The 18,873-nt window shown below is 37.7% G+C and overlaps 1 protein-coding gene across 1 annotated transcript in view; it reads left to right on the forward strand.

Annotated features, from left to right (window-relative positions):
- The window catches only part of LOC115219450, a 124,954-nt gene that overhangs the window by 95,382 nt on the left and 10,699 nt on the right, over nucleotides 1–18,873 (forward strand). The window contains exons 17-21 of the mRNA XM_036509407.1: nucleotides 7–765; nucleotides 910–1,003; nucleotides 1,067–1,613; nucleotides 4,047–4,177; nucleotides 5,226–5,313. Of these exons, the coding sequence (XP_036365300.1) occupies nucleotides 7–765; nucleotides 910–1,003; nucleotides 1,067–1,613; nucleotides 4,047–4,177; nucleotides 5,226–5,313 (1,619 nt within the window). The remainder of the gene's footprint in view (nucleotides 1–6; nucleotides 766–909; nucleotides 1,004–1,066; nucleotides 1,614–4,046; nucleotides 4,178–5,225; nucleotides 5,314–18,873) is intronic.

The following is an 18,873-nucleotide window of genomic DNA, read 5'->3' on the forward strand; positions in this document are numbered from 1 at the left end:
GGAGAGACCCGAAACGGCACAGAGACCCGAGAGTAAAGAAGAACGTGAAAAAGCATGGAAAGCTGAGAGTAAAGGGAGGCCTGAAACGGCACGGAGACCCGAGGGCAAAAAGGAATGGTTAAAAGCATGGAAAGCTGAGAGTAAAGGGAGGACTGAAACGGCACGGAGACCCGAGAGTAAAGAGGAATGGTTAAAAGCATGGAAAGCTGAGAGTAAAGGGAGGCCTGAAACGGCACGGAGACCCGAGGGCAAAGAGGAACGGGAAAAAGCATGGAAAGCTGAGAGTAAAGGGAGGCCTGAAATGGCACGGATACCCGAGAGTAAAGAGGAATGGTTAAAAGCATGGAAAGCTGAGAGTAAAGGGAGGACTGAAACGGCACGGAGACCCGAGGGCAAAGAGGAACGGGAAAAAGCATGGAAAGCTGAGAGCAAAGGGAGGCCTGAAATGGCACGGATACCCGAGAGTAAAGAAGAACGGGAAAAAGCATGGAAAGCTGAGAGTAAAGAGAGGCCTGAAACGGCATGGAGACCCGAGGGTAAAGAGGAATGGTTAAAAGCATGGAAAGCTGAGAGTAAAGGGAGGACTGAAAAGGCACGGACACCCGAGAGTAAAGAGGAATGGTTAAAAGCATGGAAAGCTGAGAGTAAAGGGAGGACTGAAAAGGCACGGAGACCTGAGGGCAAAGAGGAACGGGAAAAAGCATGGAAAGCTGAGAGTAAAGGGAGGCCTGAAATGGCACGGATACCCGAGAGTAAAGAGGAATGGTTAAAAGCATGGAAAGCTGAGAGTAAAGGGAGGACTGAAACGGCATGGAGACCCGAGGGTAAAGAAGAACGGGAAAAAGCATGGAAAGCTGAGAGTAAAGAGAGGCCTGAAACGGCATGGAGACCCGAGGGTAAGGAGGAATGGGGAAAACCCCAGAGAGCTGATATTAAAGACTGGCCTGAAAAAGAACGAATACCTGAAAGCAAAGCGAGACCTTTTAGTAAAGCGATACGCGACATAAAACAGAAATATGAGAGTAAAGAGATATACAGAAAGGAAAAGATTTCTGAGGAACCACAGATAGCTGATAAAAAAGAAAAAGCTGCGAAAATACATTTTCCTGAAAAAACACCAAAAATTAGTAGAATAGAGTCACTTGAAAGCAAAAAGATATCTGAGCATTTCCAGGTACCTGGGAAAACACAAAAGACTGAGAGAACGCCAATATCTGAAAGAATACAGATTTCTGAAGATAAACAGGTATCCGATAAAACACAAATTCATGCAAAAACACCAAAAACTGGTAAAATACACACTGATTATTATCAAGTACCTGAGAGATCGCAGAAATCAATAACAATCCAGATTCCGGAAGATAAACAGATATTTGAGAGAATACGAACTCCTGAAAAACAACCAAAAACTTGGAAAATAAAGCTACCTGGGTTTAATAGGATATCTAAGTTTTTCCAGAAACGTAGGGAGGTACAGATTCCTGAATGTAAAGAGATATCTGAAGAAATGTCCGAGGAGACACCGAAAGAGGAGGCCAAGCAGGCAACTGGGGAGTTATCTAAATATTTTCATATATCTGAGTATGGGCTGATACCTAGGACAAAAATAATTGGTAAGATTATCTATCTATCTATCTATCTAACAATGTCCATCATTCTTGTCTCTCTTTCCCTTCTCTCTCTCTCTCTCTCTCTCTCTCTCTATATATATATATATATATACCGAGTGAGAGAGAGAGAGAGAGAGGGGGGGAATAAAGAAGGGAGAGACAAGAATGAGAAAAGAAATTTAGCGAGGTGTAAAATTCACGCAAGGGATATTAAATATCCAAAAACTTTACTGGTTTATATTATCTATATCAATAACAATGTTATTCCAATAGGTAAATAAAAAATAAACATAAGTTTATTAATATATAAATCTCTATATATAAAACTGTAGTTGTGTGAGTGTCTGTCCCCTTCGATTTAGATTCCTAACTACTCCCACATTTTGCGGTGCAGTTTAACCAAATTCGGGTATCTTATAGTCGTGATTCATATCGAGCCCGTGTGGGTATTAGTGCGCGTCTACGATGAGTCTACGATTTTAAAAATAATTTAACATCATTTTTTATTCCATTTTAATGCATAATTTTTCGTGTGTCGATGGCGGCGGAGTTGGCGTCCATGGTCACACCTGCACCTGTTTGCTTCTCCCCCTTCTTCCCTCCCTCGTGAAGCTGTGGGGAAGGGAGTGTAAGGAAATCAACGTCGTAAAGCGTTGTCAAGGAGACCAGCGTTCTTTTAGAACAACGACTTCATGGCTTGAAGACACCAAAACAGAAATGGCTAAGAAAGCCCGAATTGGCATCTATAAGGGAAGTAACTCTCTAAAAATGCTTATATAGTTATATCCCTTACAAACCCGAGCAACGCCGGGCGATACTGCTAGTATAAATATAAATAAGAAATGGAAAACAATAAATTGAACAACTATAAATTCAATTCAATTTAAATATTTTATACAAACAAATGACACATCTCATAAATAACAACTGTTTCCACTTCATTAATAAAACAAAGTTTTTCAAGAATAATCAAATCCGTTTAAATATGTAAAGATGCTTCATCAGAAATGAAAATATTTATAACTGCTAAGGCTTTACGAAAACGCTTTTTAAGAGCGAGCCTAATCATAAATAAGTAAATAATCTAACTGAAATTCCTAAATTTAATCTATAAATATTCAGTTCTATAACCAATTTTATTGCACAATACACATATTCATATATACATATTTATATATACTTATATATATATACACACACATACACCCATCATTTTTGTATACATACACACATGCATATTCACATACGCAAGTTATCTATATAATAATAATAATAATAATAATAATAATAATAATAATAATAATAATAATATGCCCTGATGCAGTACCAGGCAGTGGCTCACGTGGCTTCTGATCTTAACTGATTGGAAGTGTTATCATGTACATTGTTTTGTCGTAAGTTTTGTCAGTAAGTTGTCATAACAGGACTCAGAGTTTCAAATGCCGGGGCTAAGAGCTACGATGCATTCTCATCAGCTGTTATGAGAATAGATGCTATAAAAAACCGTTGAATGAAAGTAAAGTTACTCTAATAGGAAAAAATATAAAAAGAAAAATACATGCAACTATATTCTCATAATACATTGACATAAAAACCACCTGCGTTTATAACGTCTACTTACGTACACACTTACACAAACGTATGAGTACATGCCCATACACACAGAAATATATATGTGCATTTACGTACCCATACAAATATACACATACATACACGCACACAGACATATACGTATATATGCACGCAACTTCATCCCCATATACACATAGGTGTATGCTTATATATATATTTAGACATATATATATATATATATATATATATATATATATGTCTGTCTGTCTATCTATCTATCTATCTATCTATCTATCTATCAAGCCAGCTATCTATCTATCTGTCTACTTATTTATCTATCTATATAGGTATATAAAGTTAAGATCCAAAGATTAAGGTATAGGAAGTAAGTGAGCTTAAATCTGTAGAAAATATAAAAATAGCAACTTTCAGGAACTATAGTGTTTATTGGACTGGAATACGAACTGGTAGGAGCTTGTATATTATATATATATATATATATATATATATATATATATACATTTTTACACACACACACACACACACACATAATATCCAAGCTCCTGCTAGTTCGTATTCCAGTCCATTCATTCCTAGACTTCCATCCCTCGCTTGCTCCCTCCCTCTCTCCACCCATCCTTCCACTCATTCTGCATTACTGCTTTAATTAAACTCGCTTCAGTTACCGTCCCATAGAAAAAAGTAAAAAAAAAAATTATAGGAAAAATGAATGATATTAGATATTGGAACGATGAAAATTGTGAATAACGTTAAATATAATACATTGTTGGTTGAGGGTAGTAAAAATATAGGTAAAACCGCATAAATTCTTAACCACCTTCTTTTGGTCTGTTGTTTTCTGAGGATTACCTAAGGACCATGTGAGGTTTGAAGACGAAATTACTTCTAGTTATCGGCCATTAAGTGATCCACCAATTATGAAATACATAAAACAACAATTGCAACTGTCTGAACCGTTTTTAGATGACTTTTTGGTAAGTGTTTTCATTAAGTTGTTAATTTGAATACAATTATAAATACATCTTGTAAAATGTGAAAAAAAAACCCTTCTGGCCCGTTGCATTTTTGACAGGGTTAGGGTTAAGGTTAAGGATAAAGAAGTGTCTAATTCAATGTCGAACAAATCGCGCAAGAAACTTTGTTCAAAGAGAATCGATGTTTGTTTCTCATCGATGTTACACCATTTAATGATATACATTGATGAAGGCTACACAGAGACATACATACACACAAGTGCACGCGCACACACACACTCATGCAAGCACCCATACATGAACATTTAACATGTACGACTGCAAAAGATTTCGTGTACCAAATTCCATTCACAACTTATTGGCCATTTATAGGCCATGACAAAAGTCACTTGTTCAAAGCGTCACATCGTGGAAGGGAACGTGGATCCATGGTGGCTGTTAAATGAACTTGTTTACCACGCAACAACATCTGCACTCATATAGGAGAGTATGGGAGACTTTAGTGTAACGTCCTGAAAATGTGCAATGTTATTTTCAATGCTGGTGAGCAACAATTTTTAAACTAGAATATAATTCTTATTTGTAATTTTCATTTATGTTGCAAATACACTTGAGAAAGGCGTGAACATTACACCATTACATATCGTCTGCTTTAAAATCAAGATATTGATCATATCTAGAGATTAAATCTTTCAGACAAGAAATATAGCATGTAATCTCAAAATGAAGCAAGTTTTTAGTCAGTAGTACATTATTCGGAATGCGTTTTCAACTTATTTTCCATCTTCATTGGTCTATGGCAGGTGAGTAGCCCAAAAGTTAAAAAGAACGAATATCTGTAACAAGGATCTAAAGTGTACTAATAAGTTTTGGCTTATAAAAAGGCAAATAGGGACGATCTGTACATTACCATTTCATTAAAACATCCTTCTTCATTGCCAGAACATTCCACTTCATATATTGACCTTTAGAATTAATTTATTTTTTAATCGATTAATTAAATACATGCTTAAATATTCATGTTGCTAAAATATCTATGATTTTGCAGACGTTACCAAAAGGCCTAATCCACCCTACTAAAGCGGCTAGTAAGACAGTGAACACAGGAAAAAACCGCGACAAATCTATACTTCCATGTGAGATTTTCTAATTATACATTTATAAAAAAGACAATAACGATATGAAGGTTATTACGTTCCACAATTTTAAATTTCTATCCAGGAGAGTTAGAATTGACCAGCAGTGTAAAACAGGCACATATATACTTCCTATCCTAAGCAAGGCAATGTCAGATAAAGAATAGATGCAGAAAAGATTACTTACAGTGATTTTTGTGGCGAGGTGGGGATAGATGTTCCGTTCCCATGATTATATATGAATGTTTCCACAAGCAGTCGTTTATACAGTCTTTTGTTGATATTTCTCCCGAAAGATTCCACTACTTCGGGATATTTAGTTTTTATGGAACTGTATGTGTTTTGTGGTGTTAGGATGAATTTTATGCGTGTTCGTATGTTTTTGTTGGTGTGCTAAAATCGCTGTTTGAGGTCTGTACAGCTTCATATGTGTTCAATCAGTTCTTCATTGTTCATGTTTATTGCTGTGTAATTAAGGATATTTGAATATTGCTGGTGTTGAGATGTGCTTTCTGAGAGTTATGTGACTGAACTGGGTTGAGTTTCTGATTGTGGTGTCTGTGATGATTGTAATGGGGATGTTGTTGTTGACGGAACTGGTATGGTTGCTGTTGTGGTTGGCATTTGTGTATTTGTTCGCAAAGCGTCTCTCTCCTCTGATCATATCTACCAGTTTTTTTGTTGGTGTCGGAGTGTTTTTATTTCTTTTTCTTGTTTTACACCTACCGACTGAATATGTCTGATCCGAACACGGAAGGGGCATATCTGAAAGAGATTTTTACTATTGTTCTGTTGATAATAAAGTTCTTGTTTTAGGGGATTCTAATGCTGTTGTTTATGCTGCTGTGTGATATGTGGAAGCCATAAATGTTGGTGAGTTATCTGTTCTGTTTGCTGCAGTTGCTTCCACTGTTGTTTCTTGTTGTTGCTGCTGCTACTGCTGTTGTAGTCGCTGTTGCAGTTGCGGTTGATTTTACAGTTGTAGTGGTTCCCCGCCCCTGCTTGTGCTGTTGATATTGTAGTTGCGGAGGTGTCTGCAAATTTGGGGGACTCCCTTCTCTCTTTTGTTGTAGGCAAAAGGTTTTTAGAAGATTCTTGCACTAATGATGGTCACATTTGCATCAAGCGACTTGAGATCGTTGAGCAAGTGACCTACTTCCAAACCGAAACCAGACTCCGGACATTTGCACATCTTACTATAAGTGTAGCCACTTAGGTTAAAATAAAGAAAATTAAGTTATTTATCTTCGTCATCGTGGACGACTGTTGAAACAGCCTTTACTTTTGACTGAAGGTTGTGGAAAGAGTTTTCTATGTCCTGGGAAAATTTCTGTTTTAAATTCAGATACATTTAAATTAACATTCTGTTTGAAGGAATTTTCAGGGGGTGTTCAGCAAAGCATTCCTCACTTATCAGAATGTTTTTGTTGTTAGTCTCTTCTCCAATCAACGCAATGTTGCTCTTTTGAACAACAGTGGAGTTGATGAAAGAAGTACATACACAAGCTGGTGACTGTTGGTCATTTTGTTGATCGGGTGTTTCTTTTTTTTTCCGCAATTTTTAATTCGTTTGTGCTTGTGAAAGTCTTTAAAAGCTGGTTTCCTTGCTGTGATGAAGGTGCTGATGTTGATGTTTTGGTACTTGATATTGTGACGGATGTACTATATTGCCATCATGTCTTAAGGCTTTCAATTTGGGCCGGCCTCTATTTATATGAATTTGAGTCTTCCTCTTATCCCTGACAAAGGCCTTATGGTGAGATTTCAACGGATCTTCATCCCCAACGAGGTCTTTGCTTTTGTGAGGCCTCAGTTAGAGGAAAGACGCAGTTGTGAGGTAGTTTTAGTATTCTCACCTATTGTTTAAGGAAGGAATTTTTCTTGAGGAGTTGGTAGCGGTGGCAGAGTAAATCGTGCCTTCTCCACTGCGGAGCAAAAGGCTTCAAGGTGGTTAGTATTTCCTCAAACGAAATATTTGCGAAAAAAAAAAGGGAATCCGACTTATTTCTTCTGGAGGAACTAATATCTGGAATTCCATAAGAATTCTCCTCCTGTTGAATTGTTGGGTGGATTTCATCACAATATCTCCTTGCTCCTCCAAAATGACAGATTCTTGCCGGATCTCGATGAACCAGCCCGTTCTTGACGTGAATTCAAGTCAACCTTTTACCCATATGATGAGGAATCATAAAGGTCTGGGACATGCGAGTAATTTTTATCATTGTTCTGCCTTCTTTCTTGCTGCTGCACATAGCTCTTGCCGTCCCATATTGTTTTCCTTTATATGTGTAGCACTGAGGATCACATAGTTTGGAGGAATTTTTTCTGTTTCTGCCAGAGTAGGAAATTTAAGTTTTCTCTCCTTGTGAGAAACGCTTTTATACAGAATAGTTTTTCATTCAGAGTTAGTTATTTACATCTTCATTGAGGGATAAATCCCCTGGTTTTAAAATATTATTTTTGTGTTGGGGGGATTTACCTTTCAGATCTTGCACCGGTCCACTGGCAAACATCTCTCAAGAAAAGATAGAGTGGATCTTTTCTTTTTGATGGACGGAATTTTCTAGTTAACTAAAAAATTTGAAACTTCGTATACTGGTAGAATGTGTCAAAAGAAAACATTATTGTAAACAAAATTGAAAACAAAATTGTAATTCGTAACTAACGTAGTTTAATTCTTCGAATTTTAACCAATGAAATCCCAGCATCTTCGAATTTTAACCAATGAAATCCGAGCATTTGAGCTCAAATCATTTGCTGCATTATCGATATTGATAAAGAAACGTAGCAGACGCATGCCGCACACACACACACATATTCAGATACATACACACGTACACTTGCACACACACACTCTCTGTCACTCTCTCTCTCTCTCAAACACATGCATATACATTTGCACAAGCACATAGCAATTAATATATAAGCGTACTCACACATACAAACGGAGATATACATACACACACATACAAACGGAGATATACATACACACACATACGCACACAAGCATACATACACGTTCGTGAGTTGGCCCTTGCCGCAACAAATTTACACAAAAGGTAAATAAACCAGAAGGGGGGGTCAATGTTTCATCGTTTCGGGGTCAATAAATTAAGTACCAATTACGCACTGGTGTCGAGGATTTTTTCCCCATTTTATATCACAGCATCCGACAAGCTGGGACATCCTTTTATGAAAAAATATTTCGCAATTTTTTAGACCGCTTTAGGCATATTATTGTTTTGTTTTTGTTGTTTCTGGCCCTTCAAAACCATGGAAGAAGCCTTTTCGGTAAAAAAAAAATAAAGAAAATATTCAAAATACATCGTTAATATTTTTATTGGGCGACGAAATTCATCGATTTAAGAGATATAGCTGTTATTTCTAGCACATGTAGAAGACAGACGACAGAAGACAGAAGAGAGAAAGGATGAATAAGATGTGTGTGTGTGTGAGTTTTTAGACGCAGCAAATGGTTTGAGCTCGAATGCTAGGATTTCATTGGTTAAAATTCGTAGAATTAAACTATGTTAAAGTTACGAATTACAATTTTGTTTTCAATTTTGTTTACAATAATGTTTTCTTTTGACACATTTTACATTTAAAACTCTATTCCAATACCCCACTAATGCTAAAGAGCGGGACGCTCTTTGAAAAGATTCCAGGTGTCTAAAGAAATATAGCCGTCCTACCCCTGTCGAGGCACAGACGGCAACTAGCCTAAAAATATGTCCTTCGCTGTCTCTCACGTCTAAGACCACCGACTTACTTTCCGGATTCAGGAAGATCGTCCGTATTATAAAACCCAGATTTTTCCGAACCACCTCCCACTCCCGGACGACTTGGAGATGCGTACACCTCAGAGTCATGGAAAATAGGTCGGAAGTCCCGTGAGTTGGAAATTCTGGTTTCACTAATAGCCACTACGTCAACATTCAGTTACCTGGGGTCGTTGAGCAGGTGACCTGCTTCCAAGGCGACCTCAGGCCACGTACCTTCACGCTGTCGATTTTGTACACGACCATATTGTCGGAAAAAGAGAAGAAAAGAAATGGAAAACTTACTTGGTTTTGTTTGGAGTGGTAGATTGCCCGTCCCACCCGTTGGTATGGGGGTGTTTCCAACAGCAAATCACCCACAGCTCTCTTGGTGATGTTCTGGCGAAAAGTGTGTGTGTGTATATTCTTTGTGTTGTTTGAATGATTTGTATGTTTGCAGGTACGGAGAATCTGAGTGTGGTAAAATCTTTTGGTGTAATATTTGTGCATGTTATATATGTCATTAATTCATCGTTGTTTGAATTTTGTGTTCGTTGTTGTTGTTGCTGTGGTGGTGGTGGTTGTGATTGTTGTTGCATGTGTGAAATGGTTTGTGTTTCCGGTGTTAGAGGTGGTGGTGTCGATGCAGTGTTTGTTTTGGGCGTGTTTGTTTTTGCTGTTTTGATTTTTTCTTCTCCACTTCTTGTGTGGATGAGGATTGTTGTGGTAGTTGTTTGTCCATATGTTTATTTTTCCTTCTCTCTCTTATGTTTTTTTTTTTTTTGTTTTTAACTGCTAGTCTTCATCGCGGTCCGTCTCTCCAGCTATGATGTCCACTCGCTCTGCATCGGGAAGTGGAATATCTTCCGGCGATGAGAAGTGTTTGAGTGAATTCGATGTCGGTATGGTTATTGGTGTTAGTGTTGGTGGTGCTATGGTTGAATCTACTGCTGGTGATGGTGCTGCTGCTGTTGTCGTTGGAGTTCTGGTGGCCGATGTTGGTGTAGAGAGCGAAGGTGCCCGTCTCTCTTTTTCGTTTATCTTAGGGCAGTCAATTTTTAAATGCTTGGGTGAAAAGCAAAAGTAGCCTTTTGGTTTTCTTCCATCAACCCTGAACGGAATTATGCTACCTCTAGGAGGAAGGATCTAGCCTGGGAGAGATCCACATTTTATTGTGTTGTTTGAATGAGGAGTTCTACGGCCATCCCAGAGCAGTCTTCCTTTATGGTATGATAGGCTTCGAGGATTTTCGAGTTTTCCTCAATATCTATCAGCACTGCCGCAATTAGCCAAGGAATGGCTATTTCTGGCACACCGGCTGGATTATAATTTTTGAGGGGATTCAGAGAGTGATGTTTGGCTTCTTTCTCTGTGTAGAATTGAACGTCCACCATTCCATAGGTCTTTCCTTACTGTATATATTCCTTTAGATTCCAGACTGAACCTAAAGCTTGTTATATTTGAGCCTCTGCGGCTCTTTCCACCCTCCTTGACTTTAACCCGATTGTACGGTATGTCACTGTGCGACATATCGAAGCATGGATTGTCTCAGGTGGGGTATTCCACAAATATGTGTATGTGTGTGTGTACAAGAAAACTATGTAAAACTTTACATATGCATATAAAGTAAAACAAAATCGGAAAAATAATCCAGAATCCTTGTCCGGTGCCGAATCGACCCCAAAATTTAATGAGACCGTCCCATTTGCAAAGCCAAATATCCCTGCAGTTCGTTTCGGATCCATCCCGCGGTTCTTGAGATATCTTGTCCACGGACAAACAAACAAACAAACGAACACGAATGAAAACAATACCTCTGCCTTCGCTAAGGCGGTGGTAATAATAATAATAATAATAATAATAATAATAACGGTAATATTCCCTGATGCAGTACAAGGCAGTGGCTTTCATGGCTTCTCATGTACATTGTTTTGTTTTTGTATAAAAGATGGGTTACAGATAATATTCTGCTCAATACGACAGATTTGCTTGTTAGTTGCTTGACCTTAACCAGTTGAGCATGTCCCTTAATGACTGACAATATGTGCATCCCTGATTGTGAGCAGAAGTAGTGGGGGAGTATCATAGCCATGTGTTGAGAGGAATTCTTTGATGTTTGGATAATTCACCTCTGGAAACATGGGTGTTTCGTCCAACATCCTCAAACAACCCCTTTTCAAGGACTTTTTGAGCGGGATGGGTCACTCGACCTGATGAAAATTCTAAATGGGCCCCATCTACAAGGTCATGCACTGTTAATCTTGATATGAGATCACCATGTTGCGCACATATGGTTATGATGCATGTACCTGGTGTACCCTTATTAGACGGGTAGTCATTATGGGTATACTGGGCTTCGTATATTTTACCCCAGTGTCACTTTGATGGCATGCACTGCTCCCTCAATAATAATAATAATAATAATAATAATAATAAAAGAACAGCTAAAACAAAATATCTTCGCCAAAGAACAAAAAATCCGCATGTATGAAAAATGCCAACGTTTCTTTGAACAAACGTTCAACTCCAACCCCAAAAGAGTCTACCAAGAACTTGACAAAAGCAAAACAGAGAACAATGCAGCACTAACAACAGAAGAAGTGGAATAGTGTCTGAAAGAAATGTTGTCAGTGAAGGAACAACCTCAGAAAAGAACTATCAAAACAACGAACTCAGCACCTGAACAACTCTGAACTCCAGTAACAACTGAAAAGGACACCCAGGCACTGCAAAAACTAAGCAACGGGAAGACACCTGGGCACAATAAGACACCCAACTTCTGGTTAAAATACCTGACTGAAATACATAAATAGCTGGCTGAGAAATTTAATGAAATACTATCAGAGCCGGCATGGCTCACAGATGGGAAAACTATCCTAATTCCCAAATTCACTGAAACAGCAAACCCAAAAATTACAGACCGGTAACTTATCTCCATACAGTTTACAAAGCCTTTATTCCAATAACGTTGCAGAAAATGAGTAAGCATCTGGAAGAAAACAACCCATTTCCTGGAGAGCAGAAGGAATGCTGCAAGGATTCATACGGCTGTAAAGATCAGCTACCGATCAATAAAGCCATAACTGAAGACAGTCGCCGAAAGACAAAGGGTATGGCCTGGATCGATTACCGATAGGCTTTTGATAGTATTTCTCACAGATGGATCCTACAAACAAGCCATGAACAAGGTACCACCAATATGAAGAAGGTAACACCAATAATCATAAAATATATAAAACATTTCATGAATAAATGGCAGACAGTGCTAGAGATCCAGACAAATGAGGGACTCATAAAACCAAATCTATCCCCATTAGAAGAGAAATATTCCAGAGAGACACTCTCTCCACTCCTTTTCTGCTTGGCACTGACACCTTTATCTGATATGCTAAAAAAACTGGATGTGGATACAACGGTTACGGCAAAACAATTAGCCACCTCTTATATATAGATGATCTAAAACTATACACTACAAATGATAAACACCTGGAAACATTACTGCAGATAGCACATTGATTTACCAAAGAAATAAACATGAAATTTGGCTTAGAAAAATGTTCCAAAGCAAACGTAAAAAGAAGAATGCTAGTCAAGAGTAGCAACATCACACTGGATAAAGCAAATAAAATAAAAGAATTATGCCAAAACCAGACATACAAATACTTAGGAATCAATGAACAAGATACGATACAAATGAAAGAGAAGATAAGAAAAGAATACTATAGATGAGTTAGATTAATACTGAAAACAGAGCTCAATGTGAAAAACAAGATAATAGGTATCAACACTCTAGCCATCCCTGTTATAGGTTACAGCTACAATATCCTTAACTGGACTCTAAACGAACTTATCAAAATATAAGGAGAACAAGAAAAACAATGACAGGATTTAGGATGCACCAACCAAAATCTGACATGAAAGTTTATATATACAATGTGTGGAAGGTGGTAGAGGCCTTATACTGCTAGAAAGCTATTACAAAATAACCACCAGGGGACTACAAAAATACCTACTTCAGAAACAAGGAAAACTAGTACAAATAGCCTCAAAAGATGAACATTACAAAAAGCTGTTTTCAGTCTTTAAGGAAGCTAACAGATACAAAAAAGAAGTCCCTGTACCTAATAACAATGAAGAAAAAGAAGAAACAGCTGAAATCCAAACTAAAACTGAATCAGCAATGGATCATGATAAAACGGTGTCAAGAAAAGCCCCTTCATGCAAATACTGGGTCAAAACTAAATGCGAAAGAAATAGACAAAGCAAAATCCCAACAATGGCTGAGAGGCTCAGCCCAAATTGAAGGATTTTTAATTGCAGCGGAAGACCAAAGCCTCCCCATAAGAAATTACCAAAAACATATAATGAAAAAAAAAAGGACACAAGTGACTGCAGAATATGTGGAGATGGATACGAAGCAATAAACCATATTGTCTCTGGCTGCCCAGTCCTGGCTAAGAAGGAATATGCCAACACTAAGGAATAACAACAGAAAAGATGGTATAGGCACACGCCAGAAAAGGTCACAGAAAATGAGAAAGCAGCCATACTATGGGATATGCCAATATACACAGATAGAGAAATTAAGGCCAATAGGCCGGATATAGTTATTAGAAATCATCAAGAAAAATGCTTTCTAATCGATGTATCAATACCAACATATGATAACGTTTCTCTAAAAGAAATGAAGAAACTTTCAAAATACAAAGACCTGGAAATAGAGGTAACTCGAATATGGAGTCTAAAAATGCAAACAATTCCTCTCATAGTAAGCGCATTAGGTATTACAATAATATTCAGGCAAATACATAACAAAACTACCATAACTAACAAGTATATATAACATACAAAAAATAGCATTACTAGGCACCTCACACATCCTACGTAAAACAATTTCAATACAGTAAAAATAAGAGCATCACAATAAACCATAGCACAACCCAAGGCACACAGAGCTGTGCTCGGTAGTGCAGTGAAAGCACGTGATAAAACAAGACTACTGAATAATGATGATGATGATAATAATAATGGAGAAAAGGCTTATGCTTGAGTGTCTCTGATGAATTAGACGGGTGATGCGGTCAAAATGTAATGGAAGGAAAAAAGTTTCAAGCAATCAATACATGGGCAACTGCATTCGTGAAGTATGAGATAATTATCCTCAATGAGAGGAAAGAGAAGTTACAGAAGCTACATCGAAAATAGAGGAATCTACTCACAATGCACGGAGCAATCCACAGCAAGAACAATATTGACAGGCTGTATGTAACCAGACACAAAGATGAGGGCTAATAAGCTATGAATGTTATATATTCTTAGAAGAGAATAGCTTAGAGTGTTGTATCAACAGTGCCATAAAATCTTTCCGTGTTCAGGGGTAATATCTGGTATAGCCAAGACAGAAACTTGCGTGGAGGCAGAGAACTACAAAGAAGTACGGAAGTCGAAAGTAAATGGAATGGAAACCGATATAGGGTCAGTTTGCGAGAGAGAGAGAGAGAGAGAGAGTGAGAGAGAGAGAAAGAGGAGTACGGATACAGATGGCGATGAAAGATGGCTCTACAATCTTACGCAAGTTTTATTTGTGGCAGAATCTGAAAATCTGCCATTATATCTTTTAAGTTCTGAAGAAAATGATTGGAGACTAACTGTTCCGTTAATTAATCGATTAATTGGTAAATCGATTTATTGATTGATTATACATGCAAGCCATCGTTTAGCGTGGAAACAATTCCTTAAGGCACTCGAAACGTTCGTAAGTGGATATAGTTACGTAATATCAAACTTATTCATTCTTGCTACACACACACAGTATCTTGATATTTCACACAGGTCTTGCGAGATTATTAGCTTAGAACTCCATATACGTATGCTTCAGAACGAGGTGTTAGACGAGTATAGAGTAGTAATAAGAACATGAAATAACAAAGGAATATAATGATTATGTTATGTACTTCATTAACTTACAACTGTTTCTGCTATAGATGCAATAAACTCATAGTTGAATACCTGAATAACACTTTATAGCTTCGTTGGAGTTTTGAATAGGAAGTGCAATTTATTTGGGAAAATAATATTTGTACATATATTTAGAGAAAGCCATTTCTATATATACTTTTGTTTCTGATGTTTTGATTTTCATATTAAAGGAGAGGTAAATTTAGATACGTTGCAGGTGTGTTTTGACTAAAATATTTCTGATAATTTTAGGGTGGTTAGATATTTTGCTTATATATTGAAGGTTTTCCTTTTGTTTGTGGTATGGAAAAGTAGTGAATTTTAAAAACTTGCAATGAAGTACAAGATATAACTGAAAGATGACTGAGTTCTAAACAACGTGAAGCCACAAAAATGATCAAATGAGAAATGAAATAAACTCTTCCTTTAAGTAATTATAAATTAAAATAACAATTATTACAATGGTGAATATCTTAACTTTCTTAGATTTTGAGTCAATTGTAGAAGACAAAATCACTGAGAAGATCACAGCTCTCTGGATAAAGACTTTCACATCCTTATCAACAATTTATTTATTAACAATAACTAAATGAATTACACTTAGTATGTATGTGTGTGTGTGTATATGTGTGTGCCTTTAATCAAAAAGCACTCCCAGAATATAACAACATCAGTTTCAACACACATCCTCATTTCAATAATCATGCAAAAGAAATACAAACCTACATGCACATATACAAGATTATATTTATTCATTCTTTCTCCTATTGTGATATATATATATATATATATATATATATATATATATAAATATATAACATATGGTATAACTATAAACAGGGCAAATTTTAACCATTTCTCCGCAGACTGAAAAAAATCTCTTTTCGAACCTTATTGGGTTCTCATCAGAGGTGTCTACACTATTCTGACAGTCTCCAGAGAAACAATCAGCCAAACTGTTTATATACTCAACAAATGCAGCAGTTACTCTATGAAAGAGTCCATAATTTCCGTACTGAAACTGTTTAACACTCTATAAATACCAGCGGTTTGTCAACGGCGATCTTAGTCCACACAGTATCAAGGTATAGCTTTGAATGTCGAATAGTCTCTTCAGACAACTAAGAAACACAAAAACCAACACAAGGAATACAGATGGAACATTCCCATCAAAACAGCTGTCAAGTGAAAGCGTAACAGGTCGGACATTGTTATTTGAGACAGACAAGAAAAACTATGTACCATCTTGTCTAGATCATAAATTCAAATTTGCATTAATAATAATTGGTGCACTTAGTTTTGTGAGCAAATGCCTAAGTGACAATCTGGATAAGATTGAGTTTTCAGAAAAATGAATCAACCAACTAACTCGCAATTTCCAAAAACAATTTGTAAGTGGAACACTAAAAATATAGAAGGCTTTTCTGAAGTTGAAAATGTGACATTGTTTTTGCTATCAACATCATAACGACGGAGCTTTGTATCTTTGTTAGAAATCAGCTCTTTCCTCAGAAGAACATAGAAAATAAAAAGCTTAAGTGAACATAAATACAAATATATATATAAGTACGATATATATATATATATATAAAGTTAATCCAAACATGAAAACACAACGCAAGGACGTGGAAAAAGTATAGTATTATTGGACGCTTAGGAAAGAAGAAGGGTTTAACGTTTCGAGCGGAGCTAAGACACTTGCACAAGGTGCCACGTAGTGGGACTGAATCCAGAACCATGTGGTTGGGAAGGAAGCTTCTTAGGACACAACTACTCTACTCCTGCGGCATATATATGTATATTTATTTATTTGTATGTATGTATGTGTATGTATGGCCATTGCACATGGCTTAACTGTTATTGGTGCTGTGATCGAATGTGACTTCTTAGCACAGCTAAAGATCTACAATGTCTTGGACAGAATTGGCAGCTAAAACCTTCACTGGCAATAGCCGGCTGTAATTGTAATTGGGCTTCATGTACCTTTGCATGTCATTTAAGTCCTCCCATTGAATCACACTTCCTTCTTCATGCCTGACAGAAATGATTAGTATGGTGTGTAACACCACCACCAGCGTACGGTCTTGCACAGACACTGCATGTCAGAGTCATAGGAGGACCCTTGTCTGGAAGTGCAACAGCGATGCCCTTCCTGACATCCCTCCTTACTTTCTCATGCGCAACTCAAGATTTCTCAAACGAAGCTGTCCCTCTTGCACAACCCTCTCCACATACTACAGTCAAAAGCTATGCCCTCCTATGTGTCAGGAGAGATGCTAGCATCTTTCAATGAAGCCTTTGGCATGTCTTTATACCTCTTTTTTGGTTTATGTTGAGGTCGTTCTCCTTTAGTTAACTCTCTATAAAAGCGTTGTTTTGGCATTCTTGAATCTTTCATCCTGACTAGATGACCACTACATCAGAGCCTTTGCTTCAACACAAGAACTTCTATACTTTCACACCGAGAGCTTTTCAATATCTCAAGATCACTGATATACATCTGATGGAAACGCTCCAGCTGTTTAAGGTGGTATCGATATGTGACCCGGGTTTCGCAGGCATAAAGAAGAGCAGAGAGCACACATGCCTTGTACACCTATATCGTTGTCTTCCTACATATGTCTCACCGACTCCAGAGGCGCCTTTCTAGCCTTCCGAAAGCATTACTTGCTTTCCTAATTCTGTATGGAATTTAACTATACAAATTGCTATATCTATAAACAGTGTTTCCCAGGTAGACAAACTGATCCACTACACCAAGTCATTTACCATACACATAGATATTTGGTTCACTATACTGCTTACCGGAGGCAGGCTGGTACATGAGAATAGTTTTCTTGAAACTGACTGTCAATCCTAAGCAGCGCAAGCATCGGAGAATGCATTCAAAATGTCTGTGTGAGCTACAACATCACCATCATCAGCATACAAACGGTCTCTTATGATAGTGGTAAATACCTTTGTTTTTGCAGCAAAGCGCCTGATATTAAATATGCTGCCAGGGGTTCGATAATGGATGTAAACACCATATCTGCAGTTTTTGAACGCAATACTGAAAACCATCAAATAATATATGGCAAATAGGATCGGTGCCAGAATATCCCCGTTTCACTCCATTTTGTATTGAGATAGGCTCCGACATTTTACCTCCAACATTAATCTTACCCTTCATGTCTTCATGAAAAGATCTTACCAAAGCAAGGAACTTTTTAGGACAACCAAGTTTCTGGAGGATTTTCCACAGTGCATTTCTATTAACGGTATCAAAGGCCTTTGTCAGATCGACAAAAAACTGATATAAATCCAGACCCTGTTCCACACACTTCTCCTGAAGCTGTCTAGCTGAGTAGATCACCTCAGCAGTGCCGTGTCCCACACGAAAGCCAGATTGACTTTCTGGAAGAACACAATCTGCAACGTGCTTCAGCAGATGATCCAGAAGTACCCTGCATAAAATCTTTCCTACGACAGAAAGCAATGATATTCCCCTATAGTTACCACAATCATTCCTATTGCCCTTTTCCTAATATCAGACCACCATTACTGTATCTCTCCAGTCCTCAGGTACAGATTCACTAGCCCATATCCTGCCAAACAAGGAGTGAAGTTGCTGCAGAAGTTTCCCACCGCCATGCAGTAACTCCGCCTGTATGCCATCCATACCCGGAGATCTCTCATTATTTATCCTTGAGACAGCTACAGTAACTTCTTCAGCATTGGTGATTCCGCGAGAGCCACCTTCACAGGTAACTCAGGGATGAGATTGAGAATATCCTCACTAACTACAGACTGCTGATTCAAAAGTTCATCAAAGTGTTCTCACCACCTTCGCAGAATCCCTTGT

Source organism: Octopus sinensis, linkage group LG14, assembly GCF_006345805.1.
Source record: "Octopus sinensis linkage group LG14, ASM634580v1, whole genome shotgun sequence".
Classification (NCBI taxonomy): Eukaryota; Metazoa; Mollusca; class Cephalopoda; order Octopoda; family Octopodidae; genus Octopus; species Octopus sinensis.